The sequence below is a fragment of the Myodes glareolus genome, chromosome 17, assembly GCF_982192425.1.
Source record: "Myodes glareolus chromosome 17, mMyoGla1.1, whole genome shotgun sequence".
NCBI classification, from domain to species: Eukaryota; Metazoa; Chordata; class Mammalia; order Rodentia; family Cricetidae; genus Myodes; species Myodes glareolus.
In genome coordinates this window covers 53,661,980-53,680,522 of record NC_142042.1, presented here as the reverse complement: position 1 = coordinate 53,680,522, position 18,543 = coordinate 53,661,980, and the positions used below count along the sequence as shown (strand labels likewise).

The 18,543-nt window shown below is 45.8% G+C and overlaps 1 protein-coding gene across 1 annotated transcript; it reads right to left on the bottom strand.

Annotated features, from left to right (window-relative positions):
- Positions 1-14,534: 14,534 nt before the first annotated feature.
- LOC148119411 (uncharacterized) lies at positions 14,535-17,224 on the bottom strand. The gene is made up of 5 exons (XM_087897431.1): positions 17,001-17,224; positions 16,535-16,854; positions 15,939-15,971; positions 15,285-15,481; positions 14,535-15,009 (listed from the first exon to the last, which is right to left on the bottom strand). Exons 1-4 carry the CDS (start codon positions 17,187-17,189, stop codon positions 15,304-15,306), a joined length of 720 nt encoding a protein of 239 aa, XP_087753557.1. The 5' UTR covers positions 17,190-17,224; the 3' UTR covers positions 14,535-15,009; positions 15,285-15,303.
- Between the last annotated feature and the right edge of the window lie 1,319 nt (positions 17,225-18,543).

Here is an 18,543-nt window from a genome sequence, read left to right as displayed (position 1 = left end):
GTTGTCATAGCTCATTAGCTTCTTTTATACTGTAATAATTACCAACTGTCTCCGTATTGCTTGACATTAACTTTTAGCAGTGGGGCTTGAAATTGAAATTAAATTTAGGGCATGCTAGGCAAGAGCCATATATATCTCCACCTACCTACCCCCTTTCTTTAGATAAAGTCTCATGTCATTCAAACTGGTCATGAACTCATACAGTCCTCCTGCATCAATCTCTTTGATTATAGGCTTGAATCATTATGCCTAGCTATCCACAGAGTGTGTAGAGGCTTCAGAAATTTTGGTTCAGGGCTAAAGAGGTGTCTCATTTTGCAGATTGCTTGCCTAGCCTGCAGGAAGCTCAGGGTATTATCTTCAGCACTACGTAAAGCCAGGCATGGTAGTGCATGCTTGTAATCCCAGACCTCAAGAGGTGGAGGCAGAAACATAAAAAGCTCAAGATAACCCTTGGCTATAAAGTGAATTAGAGGTCACCCTGTCTCAAAAGAGAAAAGAAGATAAGGTTTCTTTATATAGTCCATATTAAAAACCACACTTCAGGAGAGAACTTGATCACTCAATAGTGGCTAATTCCCAAGTGGTATAGGTATCCGGTCAGGAGTTGAATTCCAGATGTAATATTTGCTAGCCCTCATTAAAACAACAACAACAACAACAACAACAACAACTAACCACACAAAGGCCTAGGACCTCCACAGTCAGTCTATTGAATGAGCACAATGATGCTGATGGTAACAGCACCCATGACATCTTTTGCTGGGTTCAAAATGTGTAACTCAAATAGGACACTCAGAGTCAATGTTGTGGGGCATGCATGTAGTTCCAGCACACAGGTCAGCCTGGGGGAGGGGGCAGACTTAAAACAGTTTTGGGGACAAAAAAAAAATGCTCAGTGTTAGCTACTATCACTTATGATTAAAAAAAAAAGTCCTAGTGAAACCAGAAGTGTATATATTACCCTGACCTGAAAAGACAATCAATGTTTTGCATCTTTTTGTTTGAGGTCCTTGTTTGCTGATAAAGTAATTGAGTAGGACTTAGGCACAACGATGTAAAAAAATACAAGACTGGGGAGATGAAGACCTGTGTCCCAGCTTTATCTTAGTCTAGAAGTTTCTGTGTGATCTCTGAAAGTTCCCTTGGTGTCTCTGAGCCTCTATTTCCTCACATGAAGAATTATGAATACTGGGTATTAAGAAGTATAAGATTAACTAGGCTGGCTTTGGGGTCATGTAAAACTGATCTTGGAACTAGAGAGATGGCTCAGCAGGTAACAGTACTTGCTGCTCTTTCGGAGAGCCTGGGTTTGACTTTTAGTGCCCAAGTGCAAAGACTTAATATCCACCTGTAACTCCTGCTTCAGAGGATCGAATGCCCTCTTCTGGCCTCTGTGTGCACTGGCCCGGCATGGCATATACTCACACATAGAAATAAAGAAAATAACATTTAAAATAATTCAAAACTGGGTCTTAATTGTGACCTTTCCACTTAACTTCCCCTAAATCCTTGAGCAATGCAGGGGCAACCAAACTCACTCATTCATCTGCTAGGAGAATACAGAGGACATGGTGCCCAGGAAACCCCTGCAGAGGGCCCAGAACATTGTAGTTCTCTAGTGCTGTTACTAACATCATCAGTCCTTACCCTGAATTAAACTAAAGGGAAATTATAAACTCCCAGGAGCTGAGGTTTTTTTAAATTTTTAAAAAGATTTTATTCATCAATTATGAGTAGTGTTTTGCCTGCATGTATGCTGCAGGCCAGAAGAGGGCACCAGATCATAGATGGTTGTGAGCCACCATGTGGTTGCAGGGAATTGAACTCAGGACCTCTGGAATAGCAGTCAGTGCTCTTAACCTCTGAGCCATCTCTCCAGCCCAAGCTGTGTGTTATTATTGAGGCTAAGAGTTTAAACTCTTAAATACAGGAATCTGTGACAGGTCAATATGAAACAATAAACCACAAATAACGAAAGGGATTTGGGGAAGGGTATAAAAAAGCTCTAAGTTGGATCATCATTTTCTCAAAGTAGCCTGGCTACCAGACTCTAAAGAGTTCTTAAAAATATAGATTCTGGGGCTGGAGAGATGGCTCAGAGGTTAAGAGCATTGCCTGCTCTTCCAAAGGTCCTGAGTTCAATTCCCAGCAACCACATGGTGGCTCACAACCATCTGTAATGAGGTCTGGTGCCCTCTTCTGGCCTGCAGGCATACACACAGACAGAATATTGTATACATAATAAATAAATATTTAAAAAAATATAGATTCTGATATGCTTGTGTTCTTAGAAACGAAGAATATTCCCTGTACAGAGGAGCACATGAATAAAGAGTAAGTAGCTTAGCAAGGCAATTTCTGTTTGTAGAAAGGATGTGTCACCATCCAAAGGAGCGAGCAAGCAAGCACACTGGGGCAGGAAGCTCTCTTGGCATTTATTCTAAATGCTGTGTGTGTGTGTGTGTGGGTGGTTTCCTCATCAGCTGGGGTCTGATTTCACAGTCTTCCATGATTGGCTAGTTTTAAGGTCAGTGCAAAGGAAATGAAGGAAAAGGGAAAAGGGGCCAGTTATCCTAGACGATTAAGTTTGGAGGACTCAGGGCATCTTTTGTGTGAACAAAAGTATTACCAGGTGAGGGAGATTAAAAGATCTGCATAAAAGTTTTCAAATCAGGAAATTAAAGTGAGGGAGTTTTATGGACCAGCCCTTGGTAGAAAAACAAAATAAACTTGGAGCAGTGGTAGTGCATGCTTTTAATCCCAGCACTCAGGAGGCAGAGGCAGGCGGATCTCTGTGAGTTCAAGACCAGCCTGGTCTACAGAGTGAGTTCCAGGATAGCCAAGCATATGCAGAGAAACTGTCTTGAAAAACTAGACCAAACCAACCAAACAAACAAAAACAAAAACAAACAAACAAACAAAAAAACAAGAAACCCAAAAATCCCATCATCACACTATCTGAAATGGGCCCTGGAATCTGTGTGTTGCTTATGTACTTATTTTATGTGTATGTTTTGCCTGCAGATAGGCTTGGGTCCCATGTATGTGCCTGGCCTGGAACTGGAGTTATGAATGGTTGTGAGTCACCATGTGGGTTCTGCATCCTATGCACATCAACAGCGCTCCCACTGTTAAGTCATTGCTCCAGCCCCGTTACTTTATCTGAGTTATCCTAACAAGGCTGCCATATGTACAGGCTCTTGTGTGCATGTTTATCATCCCTACTGGCTGTCAACCCAAGTGTGGAACTGCTGGGACATCTGATCTCTTGATGTTTGACCATTTGGGGAGCTGTTGAGCTGCCTTTCAAAGCTGCGGGTCATTGGATGTCCCAATTGGATGTCTGTGGATGAGGGTTCTTTTCAGAACAGTTTTGTAAACATAAACTCAGTGACAGTAATCCTCACGAGCCCAGAGATGGTCTCTTTGCTCATTTCAGACAGGACAATGAGGGCAAAGAGGGGACACAACTTTTCAGGGACATCAGCCAAAACAGCAGGTCTAAGGAGGCGATAGAGCAGCAGGCAGGGAAAAGGAACCTGTTGGTCAAAGCTTTGCCATGAAGGTGGAAGCTTCTAGTTTTAGCGGCAGAGGTGTTACAGCCACTTCTGTTTTCCTTTAACACGGTGGCAGCCAGAGCCAAGTTCTTACTAATTGATGATGGTCATGTGCTCCGAGGAGTTGGAGTGTCTGCAGACCCCAGCCATCAATTATTCAGATGATGAATACCTGACAGGTCTTCTCAGCTGGAGGGGAGGAGGTAGCCTAGGAAGACAGATGAGCTAAGTCTCTCTCCTCGTCCTCCCCCAGTGTACATGAACCAGCCTGAGCCCAACGCTCATATCCAGAAGTAGGGACAGGCATGATCTTTCATTTCTTTGTTAAGATCACATTTGTTTGTTGAGACAGGGTCTCACTGTGTACATCTGACTAGCTTGGAACTCGCTGTAGAGACACACCTGGCCTTGGACTCGCAGAGATCCTCCTGCATCTGCCTCCAGAGTGTTGGAATTAAAGATGTGCAACACCATGCCTAGCTATTTATTTATTGTTGGCTGTGTGTGTCTGTTCATATGTGGGGGTACATGTGTGTTACTGTTTGTATGTGGTAGAGGACCGCTTGTAGGACTTGGCTCTCTCCTTCTACCATGTGGGTCCCAGAGATTAAACTCAGGTGTCTAGCTTAGCATCAAAAGTCTTTATGCTTTGAGCCATCTCACTGATCCGGGAATGCATTTCTTTATGTTATAGTAAGCTTCTATTGGGAGAAGCTGATGACCTGGCTCCTGTAGTTACTGTCCAACCTGGAAGCAGGACACAGCCAGGCTGCCTTCAGGGACTGACAAGAACCAGTAGGAGGCGGGTGGGCTGAAGTTGAGTTGGGAAGTGTGTAGTTAGCATGCAGACACTCTGGGTGTGATCCCCAGCACTGCATCAACATGGCATGGTGAACACATCTGCAGTCCTAACACGGGAAGAAGTAGAGGCAGGGGAACCAGCAGTTGAAGGTCAACCTTGAGCTACATAATGAATTTGAGGCCCAACTGGGGTACAAACAGAAGAGTCAACAGTAACATCAACACATAGTTTCTTGGGTTAACAAGCCTCTTTCTACAGAATGAACATTTTTGACTCTGCAGGTCCATTGGCCTCCATCATACTAGTCAATGCAACCACTGCAATGCCTAGCATCCATGGATAATAGCCAGGCAAAGAGCAGCTCTGGATATCCTGAATTGGAGCCCTGTGCCATTTTTGTGTGTTACAGTATGGTATTATCCTTTTGATTATCTTTAATGGCAGAAACCATTTTCAGCCACTGGAATGTTTTAAAAACAGGTGTTGCCTCAAAATGTTAAATATAATTACTCTCTGACCTAGCGGCTCCACTCCCGAGTACATACCTGAAAGAAATGCTACATTTCTACCTAGATATTTCTACGTGATGGTGTATAGGAGCTCTATTTGTGACAGCTAAAAAGTGGAAGACCTGTTCCCCCATAAAAGGCTTGGGGAACACTGTGGCAGAGAGGGATGGGGAGGACCACTGTCTCCTGCACATGGCTTGCCTTTGTGCTCCTGAATCACTGCAGCTATGGTTATGTGCACAAGATAAAGCCAACAAGTCAGTCGATATTCCAGCGGGAAGCACTAATTGTACTCAGTGAATGGATATACGTACATATATATATATATATATATATATATATATATATATATAAAATGTATATAAGCAATATATACAAGTATATCTACCCACTGAGTACACACACACAAATAAAACAAAACAAAACAACAGAAGTTGTGCTGTAACCGGGGATCCCTAGTTATCTGTGTGCTTGTTTTTACACACGCTCACATGCGTGTGTGTGTGTGTGTGTGTGTGTGTGTGTGTGCTCTCTCGCTTGCACAGGCATGAGGGGAGAGGCTGTATGGGCTTCACTCTGAGTGTGGTGGTCAGAGGTCAGCACACTCACAGAGTGCCTCTCTCCTACCACGTGGGTCCTGGGGATCCAACTTAATACCCACGGTATTACACACTTTCCTGTTGCTATGATAAACTGACCACAATCCACTTCTGGAAGAGTTAGTTTGGGCTTACAGTTCCAGAGGGAGAATCCATAAGTGGTGGGGAGTCATGGCAGCAGTCAGGACAGATCACATCTTCAGCCACAAACACAAAGCAAACTGGAAGTGGAATCAGATTATGAATTCTCAAAGCCCTTCCCTCACTGACGTCCTTCCTATAGCAAGGTTCCACTTCCCAAAGATTCCATAGCCTCCCCAGTAGTGCCAACCAGAGACCAAGTACTCACATGTGTGAGGCTTTGGAAGGCATTTCTCATTCAAACCCCCACGCCTGCCGAGCCTTCTCAGCAGCCCCAGGACCATTGCTGCTTTCACCTGCACAGCGGGCCTGACAGTGGCTGCTCACGGAGTTCCGTGAGACTTAAATGAAGCACGCCTGGGCGTATTCTCGGGCATACACACACATAAAATACAATGAAGGAAGGAGAGGAAATGACAGCAAACTCAATGCGTAAAATAAACATTAGCTTTCATTTTGGTTGTTTTTATTGAGACATTCAGGTTCTGCAGCTCAGCCCACAAGCCTTGGGCACTCAGGGGCCCAGGTCTGCCTACACAGGGACACAAGGACAGCTACTTCTCTCTAGTCATGATTTCCATTTGAGCAGAGCAAGGGACCCCAGTCAGCTGGTTATTTACAGCAAGATACACATAGTCAGGTGGCTTCAGCAACAGAAATGACCTGGTCTGGAGATGGGGAGATTTAAGATCAGCAAGGCAGGTTTTATTCTGAGGCCTCTTCTCCCAGCTCGTGGGTGGCCAGTGTCTCTGTGCTCCCTGGTCTTTGTTTGGATGTAACAGTCAGCGAGCGCTGGCGTCCCCTCTCCTGCTCTGCTTCCTTCTCTTCCTCTTGCATGTGCCTCTCTGCGCCCACATGTTTGTCTGCACGCCTATGTGCAGGTATGTGAAGGCCGGAGGTTGATGGCAGGTGTCCTTAATCACTCTCCACACTGGTTTTTGAGATGGGTCTTGTGTTGACCTGGAGCTCGCCAATTCAGCTGAACTGGCTGGCCAGCAAGCCCTAAGAATCCTGTCCGGGCAGTGCTGGGATGGCAGGTGTGTAGTGCCATGCCTGAGTTTATGTGAGCCATGCTCACATGCAAGCTCCTCACCCACCTCTTCTAATGTACAAGCTCCCAGCCAGGTATGGTGCTACACACCTGCAATCCCCGCACCCAGGGGAAGTTCTAGGCCAGTCTGGATAACTGGGGCCTTATCAGAAATCAACAAAAAGGCACAAATCCTATCATGTTCCCACTCTCACGACCACGTCTGAATTTAATCTGCCTCCCAAAGACTCTTTTCAAAAAGTCACCGAATTTATTCCATCTTTGATGTATGACTTTTGTAGAAATGCAAACATTTATTGCAGAAGGAACACAAAGATGTGACTACCAGGAGACCCACTGGGGGACATTTGCAAAATGGCTGTCACAGGAAGAAATTGGCTTTGACCTATTTGGTGATTGGACAGATGAGGGGACAGCCTCAGTCTGGGTGGCTGGGTCGAGAGTTAAGCACCGCCCAGCGTTATTAAACGCTACCAAATAGTATTAAAGGCTGTTAGAATTGTTTGTTCTGAGCTTTTGCTGCATCTTTATTATAAACACCCTTTTAATGTTTCTGGGAATGGCTGGACTGCGGGGAGTTGGCTGTCTGTCAGGCCCTTCCCTCGTGCCATGGTCAGGGAACTGTTACCTGAGCAGCTCCTTGGCTGGTACCTGGCTGGACTGCCCACATGGCAGCCTGGTTGTTTTGGGGACTTTATTGATACTCAGTGACCAAGGTCCATTTCCACCACAGCTGAACACGTGCTCCAGTTGTGACTGCTCTGGACAACACCGGCTAAGAAAATAGCGCTCTAGAGCAGCCTCCGGGTGTGCCAGGCATGGTTGTGCAATCCTAGGACTCAAGAGATGCAAAGGAGGGTCAAGAATTCAAGGTTAGCCTCTACTGTGATTTTAAGGTCATCTTGGACTACATCAGCTCTATCTATAAAAAGTACTAATCAACCAATAATAAGATAAGTGTTGGTGAACTTGACACTATGCTGGTTTCTCTTCAGCTGCCTCGTTCAGATCAGAGGGAAGATCTCCATCGCAACCCCCACCTCCATTCCCCATTCCCCCACCTTCGCTCTGGCCCAGCAAAAAGACACGGGTTGCTGTAGATGGCAATCCTTCATTTGCAGGAAGAGATGCACCATGACCGGTGCAGACATCCTTGCCACACACATATCACCTGGTAATGGAACCAAACTTTCCAGCTCACTATTCAAGTCAGCTGGGAGCCGCCCTTCTCTGCTGCTCCCTGGAGTTAGAAAACCATTAAGGTTCAATAAATAGAGGGTGGTGGTTTGAAAGAAAATTTGGCCCCTCTAGGGAATGACACTGCTAGGAGCGGTGGCCTTGTTGGAGGAAGTGTGTCACTCTGGGGGGTGGGCTTTGAGGTCTCCTATGCTCAATGTCACGGTTTCCTTCTTGTTGCCTGCAGATGTAGAATTCTCAGCTCCTCCACCACCATGTCTGCCTGCATGCCAGCCGACATGATGATAACGGACTAACCTCTGAACTCTAAGCCAGCCCCAATTAAATGTTTTCCTGCATAAGAGCTGCTGTGATCATGGTGTCTCTTCACAGCAAGAGAAACCCTAAGTCAAATGGTCTCTCCCAAATGGCCTTTTCTATCTATCTATCTATGAATCTATGAATCTATGAATCGATGAATCTATGAATCTATCTATCTATCTACTATCTATCTATCTACTATCTATCTATCTACTATCTATCTATCTACTATCTATCTATCTACTATCTATCTATCTACTATCTATCTATCTATCTATCTATCTATCTATCTACTATCTATCTATCTACTATCTATCTATCTATCTATCTACTATCTATCTATCTATCTACTATCTATCTATCTATCTATCTATCTATCTACTATCTATCTACTATATATCTATCTACTATCTCTATCTATCTACTATCTATCTATCTACTATCTATCTATCCATCTACTATCTATCTACTATCTATCTATCTATCTACTATCTATCTATCTATCTATCTATCTATCTATCTATCTACTATCTATCTACTATCTATCTACTATCTATCTATCTACTATCTATCTATCTATTTATCTATCTATCTATCTATCTATCATCTATCTAGCTATCTACTATCTATCTATCTATCTATCATCTATCTATCTATCTATCTACTATCTATCTACTATCTATCTATCTACTATCTATCTACTATCTATCTACTATCCATCTATCTACTATCTATCTATCTATCTACTATCTATCTATCTATCTATCTACTATCTATCTACTATCTATCTACTATCTATCTACTATCTATCTATCTACTATCTATCTACTATCTATCTATCTATCTATCTATCTATCTATCTATCTATCTATCTATCTATCTACTATCTATCTCTCATTTTTAAGTCAGTCTCTCATTATGTAACTCTGCCTAGCCTGGAAAATATGCAGACCAGGCTGGCCTTGAACTCAGAGGCTCCCTTGCTTCTGCCTCCTGAGTGCTGAAACTGAACTTTGCTGATTTTTGATTTCTGTCACCCACAGACTGAGCTGCTGAGAGGAAGAGAGACACAGACAGCGGGCCCATACAGGACCTGGAAATACAGAAAACGTTCTCAAAGGCCCTGGGGACGACAAGAGCTCCAGGAAGCTGCTAGGCCTTAGGAGTTGAGGGTCCTTGTCCCTATGGCAGGAGGGATAGAAGGTGTAGAGCACACGGCTGAGGTTTGGGGACTCCAACACTAGGTCATAGCTGCTGTTGTGGCTGCTGCTGCGAGTCTGAGATTACATTGGCTTCTACCGAGAGCTGCGCACAGCCCAGAGAGAGATAAGCCTCTGACCTGAGCACCCGCAGCCATAGGTCTCCGGACCCAAGAGCCTGGCACCATAAACCTTAGTTCTCAGGACTTAGAGCTCTCAGATCCTGAGTCTGTCAGCACCGCCCACAAGCCTTTGGCACTCAAAGGTCATGGTCTACCAACATTAGACTAGCTACCTCTCTCTGAGGGTTTCCACATGAGAGGAGCAAAGGCACCTTGTCAGCTGACTAATAGCACAAGATGCCTCTTGATTAAAGAATATTATGACTGGCAAGATGACCTAGGATGTAAGGTGCTTGTCCCAAGCCTAAGACCTGAGATCAAGTTCTGGGGTCCACATGGTAGGAGACAACCTGCTTTCTCAGGTTGTCCTCGGACCTCCACACCTCCCGTAAGGAGTGTAAGCACACACATGAAATACGTATTAACAATTTTATGTAAAATGATAGTAATATGAAGCAACGTCACCCATTTTACACAGTCATGTAAGAACTCAAAGATACTAATAAACATGGGAGAGTCAGATAAAGGGGGAGAGAGATAGGGCTACAAAAAATGCACGAGACAGGCATGGTGGTCCACACCCAAGGTCCCAGCACTGGCAGGCTGAGGTGAGAGGACTGCCCCAATTTTGAGGCTGCACTAAGCTACACAGTGACTTGGAGGCCAGAGACAGTGAGTGAGCTGACATCAGTCTCAAGATGGGCTCGCTCTGCCTGCCACTCTGGATAAATAACCGTGACCTTTAGTCTTAGGAGAGTTGCGGTTTCTGGCTGAGGTTTTACCTGTGAGAAGGTGTGGGCGCAGCAGACCCAGCCTGGGAAGAGACCAGTTATTACCACAGAGTGGTACTGGAGCTTTGCTCGGCCCTCTGCCAGTCTGGGGACTGTGGGGACGAAGGGCTGTCAGAGATCACGCCTGTCAGTGCCCCCAGGGCCAGTGGGTTGGTAGGGAATGGAAATTCATTTCTTTAAAACTACACCCTAGGACTCGACCCCGTGTCGTTTTCTTTACAAATCTCCTTTCATCATCATCAACTCGGAGAGGTGAGCTGAGCAGTCTGTGTGTCGCTGTTGGACCTCCTGTGAAGACATGAATGCATCTAGTAAATCCGGGCTGAATGCTTACCTTGTGTTCTGGGAATACAGCACTGAACACAGCACACAGCACTCCATCCCCACGAGGGATGGCAGTGGTGAGACCGGACCTTAGTCAGGAAGTAATCTGACAGATTTAAGCGTGGTGGACAGGCAGGAAGTCGCTGTGTTTGTGAGTGGCAGTCAGAGAAGACCTGGCTTGCCTTTGAGTATGCACCTGAGGATGGAATAGAGACGGCAAATGCAAAGGCCCAGGGGTGGAGCTGGGCTTGGGGGCTCTCACAAATAATCCTAATGTTTTTTTTTTTTTTTTTTTGAGACAGGGTTTTTCTGCAGCTTTGGAGCCTGTCTTGGAACTCGCTAAATGACTTTAGGCAAGTTATTTACCTTTCCTGGGTCTCAGTTTACCTACCTATAAAGTAAGGTTCATGTTAATTTATTGTGATAAGTACCTTCTAAAATAATTCCTAAAAATTGTGTGTGTTCACACCTCCCTGTTAATGTGAACTGAGTTGGTGGTTCACTTCTAATCTATACAACCAAGGCTGGCTTGCACATTTTCTACTGATGCTGACACAAACCGCTTAAAGTGAAGCTTAAAGTAATATGGTTTCCTAATCTACAGCTTTGGGAGTCACTCATTTAAGTTGGTCTTGCTGAGCTACAGTCAAGGACCAGCAGGGTTCCTCCCTCCCTCCATGCCTTCCTTCCTTTTCCTTCCTTCCTCTTTCTTTCCTTTTCAACCCTAGAGCCTTGCACGTTCTGAGCACACACCCAACCCACTGTTTTTCCAGAGGTGGTTTCTTTCCTTCTGGAAGCTTCAGGGAAGAATCTGTTTCCCTCGCTTGTCCATTCGATCTAGAGACTGCTTGCATGGCTTAGCTCATGGTCTCTTCTTCTGTCTTCCAAGTGCAGTACTCCAAATTCCTGCCCATCATTCCACCTGCCACTCACTCTGACTATCCTGGGCTTCCTCTTCCCGCTTAGAAGAATCCTCATGACAAGACTGAGCTCACCTGTGCAGACTAGAATCCTCTCACCATCTCAAACTCCTTCAAAAGCAAAACCCCTTGCCATGGAAGCTGCTCTATGAATTGTGGCAGTTGTGTCTGCCGCATTTTGAGAGGGAGGATGTGAGAAATCCAGTCTGCCACAGACAGGTACATCACATTTGAGACTTGGGATGCAAAGACAGTGGCTTTTCTCTCAGGAGTGCTGTCTCTAACTCATTATTTTGGGGAAAGCCAGATGCAGCAAGAGGCAGCTGCGTGCAGGGATCCATTTAGCTAAGAACTGACGCTTCCCACAAAGGCCGGTCCCACACTGGGCTGCCGGCAATCGTGAGTAAATGGCTTCTGCACCCAGCCCTAGCCATCGGCTGGATCTCAGTTTCAGGGGCGAACCTGAGTGACCATGCAGCTACGCAGCCCCCCAGATTCCAGACCCTCAGAAGTGGTGAGAGAGGAATTACCTAGAAGACGTTTCTTAGCTTGGGGTCATATGTAATGTAATAAGGGACAGTTACATCCATTTGTCTTATATCTACGGAGCGCCTGTGGCGGTCTGAAAGAAAATGGCCCCCAAAGGGAGTGGCACTGTGAGGTGCTGTGGCCTAGTTGGAGTGTGTGTCATTGTTGGGTGGGCTTTGAGGTCTCTTTTGCTCAAGCTTCCGTCAGTGTGACTTTCAGTTTCTTCTGTTCCCTGCAAGACGCGGCACTCTCAGCTCCACATCTGCCTGCACGCTGCCATGCTCCCTGCCAAGATGGACCGCACCTCTGAAACTGTAAGTGAGCCACCCCTATTAACGGTTTTCTTTATAAGAATTGCTGTGGTCATGGTGTCCATTCATGGCGATAGTAACCTGGACTTAGACAGGGATTATGCCGTGTGTCAAGTTTTACTTGATGTGTTGAGGAGTGGCTGTGAATGACACTGAGAAACCCGGTTCTCACAGACATTAGACCGCCAGAGTAGACAGATGGGAACACAGTGTATGGGTCATACATACAAACTGACAATATTTTGTAGTTTTGTTTTGTTTTGTTTTGAGTCAGGGACTATGTTACCTCGGCTGGCCTTGAACTCACAAACGTTCACCTCTCTATGCCTCCTAAGTGCCAGGATTAAAGGTGAATGCCACCATGCTTGGTAACACAGTAAAGGATGGGTTTGCTGAAAAGCTGGTGTTTGAACAGAGACTTGAAGATGAGGGAAGAAACCATTCATTTTGGGGGAAGAATATTCTAGGTATAGAGAGTACCAAGTGCTAAGGGTCTGTGGAGTGAACCTTGCTCTTTTTCTACCGGGGTGGAGGGGGGAAGATTTGAATCAGTCTTTATTCTGGGTCCTGGGTCATTTCCTCTCAGGCATAGACTGTAGGATGGAAGCTGCAGAGGGTGGCTCATCTCGCGAAGCTGAGGGAATTAAAATAAAACAAAACAAAATCCCTTAGGATGCAGGACAAGCTCTGTTCTTCCAGCTCTGCTCTTCGGGAGGAGCCCTCAGCAGTGCGCCAGCGTCCCCTGGTGGTCACCAGGAAGGCACATTTAGCTGCAGTCTGGCAGTGTGTGGAGGGCTCTGAGCAAGTTCTCCTGCTGACCAGGACCTCCAAAGTTGTACCCAGTTCACTTGAGATCCATAAGCTTAATTACCCATTTATTTAGGGGTTTTTGTTTGTTTTGTTTGAGTAATGCTGTCATGTAGCCCAGGCTGGCCTCACGCTCACTACATAGTAGGAGAATGACTGATTCTACGTCATCTTTGGCAGCCCTGGAATTACAGGTGTCCCACCACGCTTGTCCTAGCCCTGGGCACTTTTAAAAGTCCTTTTCTGTTTGAGGCCCAGTGCTAAGTACTTTACAGGGACCCTCACTTAATCCTCTTAGTCAGGCCTGTTAGGAGGAGCTGTCGCAGCTCCATGAGGGTGGGAGGAGTCAGCTAGCTAGTGTCCACTGACTCCAGGCCCTCCTGTTTCTGAAAGGACAAGACTATGGCAAGAAGCATCTAAAAGTGCTGGCCATAGCCACATATCATGCAAGTGTTAGCCCACATATCATGCATGTGGGCTATTAATGTGTCCACTTACCAGCAGGGGAAATCAACGTAGAAGACTTAGGTATTTGCCTCAGATCATAGAGAGAGCAAAGAGGACCGAGCAAGAACTGGGAACATGGGGGCTAAAGAGAAATAGGAAAGCATTGAGCAGTGTTGGCTTGTCCCTTTGTTCTGTTCCTAAATGCTAAGTGTGCATCTAGGATATGTGTTACATTTGGGAAGAGCTTTTGCTTTGGTTTCCACGGGAGAAGAAAGGTTAAGGATACCATCAAAGTTGAAAAAGATTATATTCAAACAGGAGAAAACTCATGATTAGAAGAGGTGATAGTCCATGAAACCGTGTGACCATTCAAGCTAAACTAACATATAAGACTAAAAAAAAACCTTTCCTAGAACAATACTCAACTTCATACGGTAAAAGCAAAACAAAACAAACAAACAAAAAACCCAGAAGAGCCAAATCAATCATGTAAACAAAAGAACTTCTGGAGGTATCAGAATCCTGGACCTCAAATTCTTCTATATAGCTAAAGTGATGAAAACAGCCTGGTATTGGTATAAAAACAGACAGGAGAGCCAATGGAATGGAATCAAAGACCCAGATATCAATCCACACACCTATGAGGTCCTGATTTTTGGAGAAGAGGAAAAAGTATAAAATGGAAAAAATGCATATTCATCAAGTGGTGCTGGCATAAGTGGATATCAATATGTAAGAGAATCCAAATAGATCCATATCTATCCCCATGCCCAAAACTTAAGTCCAAATGGATCAAAGACCTCCACATAAATCCAGCCACACTGAGCCTCTCCCAGAATCAGTGTCGTCTGCTTGGGGAAACTGCTAAGCCGTGTACAAGCAAGCTGTGTGAACACCATGACCACAATTTACATTATGAAAAACAAACAAGAACTATTTATTAAAAGTAACATTTAAACTAACAAAACATGAAAATATCCAGAAGAATAAAAAAAACTATGACTCAGGGGAGTAGCAGCCTGATGGGAGTCTGGGAATGGTGCTGGGCTGAAACCAGGGGTGATTCTGTGGGGAACAACAGGACTGGTGCTGTCTGCAGAGCAGAGAGATGAGGGACGCTGAGATGAGCAAGGGGGCCGGGCCGTTCCTGGGCGAGTTAACCACCTCCACGACGTTGCACTGTGTCTGCTGACAGGCTGAGAGGTCGAGCGGCCAGAGCATCCACGGCTAATAGCAGGAGTGGGGACCCGACTGCTGCTCCATCTGCACACGTGGCACAGATCTTTCTCGTAGGTTTTCTGCTCTCCCGCTCAGTGCACAAGATGGGTCAGGCTCAAGAGTAGCTGTCTTTGATGCTGGTTAGATCTGTCCATGTGCGGCTCTCCCTGCAGCTCTGAGGATCTAAGGATGGAGACAGATTGCTGCTGATGCAGGCATCTCTAGAAGGGGAAGTGGCAGTGGAGGGACAGAAGGGGACCACATGCCCAGGAGGAGGCCTCTTCCTCAGCTTTGCAAACACAGGGGAGACCATGTCTGCCGGATTCCCAGATCCTACCCCACAAAGGGACATGTTCTCAGGCTAGTGTTCATTGACTGCTCCTTCAAAGAGGAGCCTCTCAGTAATGCCCCAATCATTCCAAGTCCTCATAGGGTGTCAAGCACCTACCTATGCTTACCTCAACTGCCCTCCCCAAATCACTGGACACTTGTCTTTGACATGGTGTGAGGCTCATTGACACTAACAAGCAGATCTGTACAGAGTGTGTTTAACATCAGGTATGTCTTCAACTTCTTCAGTATTGACAACTCTGAGGTTTTGGAAAAATCCTCCAGGACCTCGTCAACCCATGTGTCCAGGAGGGTGCGGATGATCCTGGTGGAAAGGGACAAACAGCATCGTCAGGGGTCTGGACTTTCCTCCTCCACCCCTCGCTAGACTCTGTGCATGTGAGACTGCGAGGGAGAAGCTATCCAGTCCTTATGCAAATGAGGACAATGAGCAGGGCTGAGAGCTCCATGTGAGCAGGGAGCTGCACACAGCCCATGCTCAGGCTCTAATGGAGCACAGCATAGCAGTTCCTTCATGACATGGACTGTAATGATGGCAGAGTCTCACAGGGGCACCAGAGGGCACCTGCTTTGCCCATATCCCCACTTGTAAGAACCCTGCCCATGCCTTACTTATCACCCTCCAGGTAATGGTTAGACATCAGTATGGTAGTAGAAACTAGGAGCGTGAGACCCAAGCATGGGCCATCCCTCACCCTTGGTACCCAAGGGAGCCCACCCTGCAGAGCCAAGGCCTTTCTCGTGTTGTAAAGCCCACTTACTTCTTTATTTCTTCATCCCCTTCATAGTCATACCTGTGGGAAGACAGGAAGGATATTACCTGTGGAGTCCCAGGTCTCCACCTAAAAGATATCTAGGGGCCCTATAGATTTCTGAAGCAAAATTAAACTCCAGAGCCTAAAAGTTCTTTCTGCTCTCAGGTTATTAGTTCACTTCCATTAAGTGGTGCTTCAAATATTTTTGTGCGGTGGGTAAGCACACGTATGCCTACCCAGACATCTGTGGACACGGGTTCCCTCACGGTCACCCTCCATGGAAAACTCAAGACCCATCTCTATTCAGTGCTCCAATATGAATTCTAGAATCTCCTTTTCAGTCAGAGAAGTGCTTTGAACCAAGGCTTCAGAAAAACTGGCCAAGGAGAGGGAACTTCCTGAAGGTGCAGAGAACCCCAAACTCATTAGGGTCTTAGCTGTGGACACGGGAGTCCCTAGGGCACCACCTGGAGGAAGCTATGTCTGACTTCATGTTGCTGGCTTCTACAAAGACTAACAACTAAGTGGCCCAGAGAAAGGCAGAGGCTTCCCATTAACAACAAGAGGACCTGAGGTCTCTGAACTTGGAGGTGGGCACTCACCCCCTGAAGAGCAGGTCGAGCACCCGCTGGATGGTGGTATTCATTGAGGAGGAGCACAGGAATGTTAAGAGAGAATTTCGGTCCTCATCCTGCATGGAAGACAACATGTTATCCACCAGCACATCCAGCAATTTGAAGGGGGACATCTTTGGGTCCCTTGGGGCCGACTCCATGTCCTTTGTAGCAGACTCCTTCAGGTCATTTGGAGCATACTCCTCTGGGTCCTTTGGACCAGACACCTTCAGGTCGTCTGGGACAAACTCCTTCATGTCCTCTGGGGCAGCTTCCTTCGGGACCTTTGGGGCAGACGCCTTCTCCCCCTGAGGAGAGAGCAAGGAGGATGATTCAAACAGACACAGAACTGCAATGTTATGATCTGTTATTATCATTCCACATTTTCCTGATCCTTTACACTGCCAAACTCTAAGAGTGAAATTTGGGAAAATGGAGATTTCAGAGTGGTTACCTGATCTACGCGGTTCTGGCCCTGGCTGCCCTGACTCAAGGATTTTTCTTTCTGGCCAAATGGCCAGAGGCACTGGAGCCAGGAGTGAACCCAGCTTCTCCGGGCACCACCACGGCCTCCACCGTGGCCTCTACTTTTCTCGCTCTTGAGGTCTGAGCCTCCACGAATTCGAAAACAACAGGAGAACATCCTGCTTTCTCTCCTGTCTGAAGACAAGTGAGCCTACTGGGCTGTCTCTAGGCAGTTGACTACCTGATTGCAGGGTTCTGCATTGTGATGTCATCGATAAGGAAGTGAGGTCACTCCTGGAGTCCCCTTGCTTGAGTCTTCTCCTCACACAGGGCTTTCCCAAAAGTCTCCTAGGTCCCCTCCCTCCTCCCAGGTGCACTACATGACACAGTTACAAAGGTGCTTCTCCACGGCTCCTAGTGATGTCTGGGTACAGGCAGCACCTCGACTTTGCAATCTGAGCCCCTACTGTTGACCTGCATCTGTTACCCTATTTCTAAACCCAACTGCCCCAGCACACCATAAAGCCTTGCCATGTTGCTTTGCTTCTAGGCTATTATGTGTGTGTTCTGTGTGAAATATGAGCACACATCACCTCATGTGTGTGTCGTGTCTTCATGAGGACAAAAAGGGGACTTTTTTTTTTTAAATCAAGTTTTCAAAAATTTTTCTGTTTTGTACTATTTTGTTTTGAGACAGGATTTCTTTGTATAACCTTGGTTGTTCGGGAACACACCCTATAGACCAGGCTGGCCTTGAACTCCCAGAGATCCACCTGTTTCTGCTTCCTGGGTACTAGGAATGAAGGAGTGCACCAAAACCAAAGTGGGGCGTTTGTATAGTTAAATAAAATCATGTGCTATGTTGAACTAATGTTCAATTGTGTTCAATCTTCCTTTACTCTTTGCGATTTTTTTTTAATTTTTGTTACATAATCCCTCAGTTCTCTACACCTAAGCATCGCTGATGTCACCTCCTTTATTCTGAAAGCTTGCCAGCATGGGAAGATGAACAGGGAAGACACTGGGGTCCACTTGGTATCTTTCCCTATGGCTGTTGATCTTCAGTACTGTGCCTGTGTGGACAGAGAGGGCATAGCAGGTCAGAAAACCAGTAGGAAAGTCACCTTCAGTGCAGTAGGATCATTTTAAGAATAAGAAGGCCTAAGGGGAGGTAGGAGAGATGACTCAGCCTTGAAGCACACTGGCTGCTATTCCCGAGGCCCTGAGTTCAAATCCCAGCAAGCACATAGTGGTTCACACCCATCTGTAATGCAATCTGGTGCCCTCTTCTGGTCTGGCATGCAGACATACATGCAGACAGAGCACTGTGTGCATAATAAAGAAATAAATCTTTAAAAATGTTAAACTAAATAAATCTAAAACTTACAAAAACAAAAAGAACGTCTAAGGCTAGATTTCACTGGGAAAATTGAAATGACACAGCATATTTTACAAATATGTACAAGTACTATATATATGTCAACTGAACATAAAGATGACTTCAAATGGACATTAAAAAATCCTGAAAATAT

Excerpts from the sequence above, each read along its gene's own strand:
- LOC148119411 (XM_087897431.1), bottom strand. The coding sequence starts at position 17,189 with ATGTTCTCCTGTTGTTTTCGAATTCGTGGAGGCTCAGACCTCAAGAGC. Across the intron at positions 15,972-16,534 it reads CTCGACCTGCTCTTCAGGGG|GTATGACTATGAAGGGGATG; the intron begins GTGAGTGCCCAC and ends GTCTTCCCACAG. Across the intron at positions 15,482-15,938 it reads GGGGATGAAGAAATAAAGAA|GATCATCCGCACCCTCCTGG; the intron begins GTAAGTGGGCTT and ends CCTTTCCACCAG.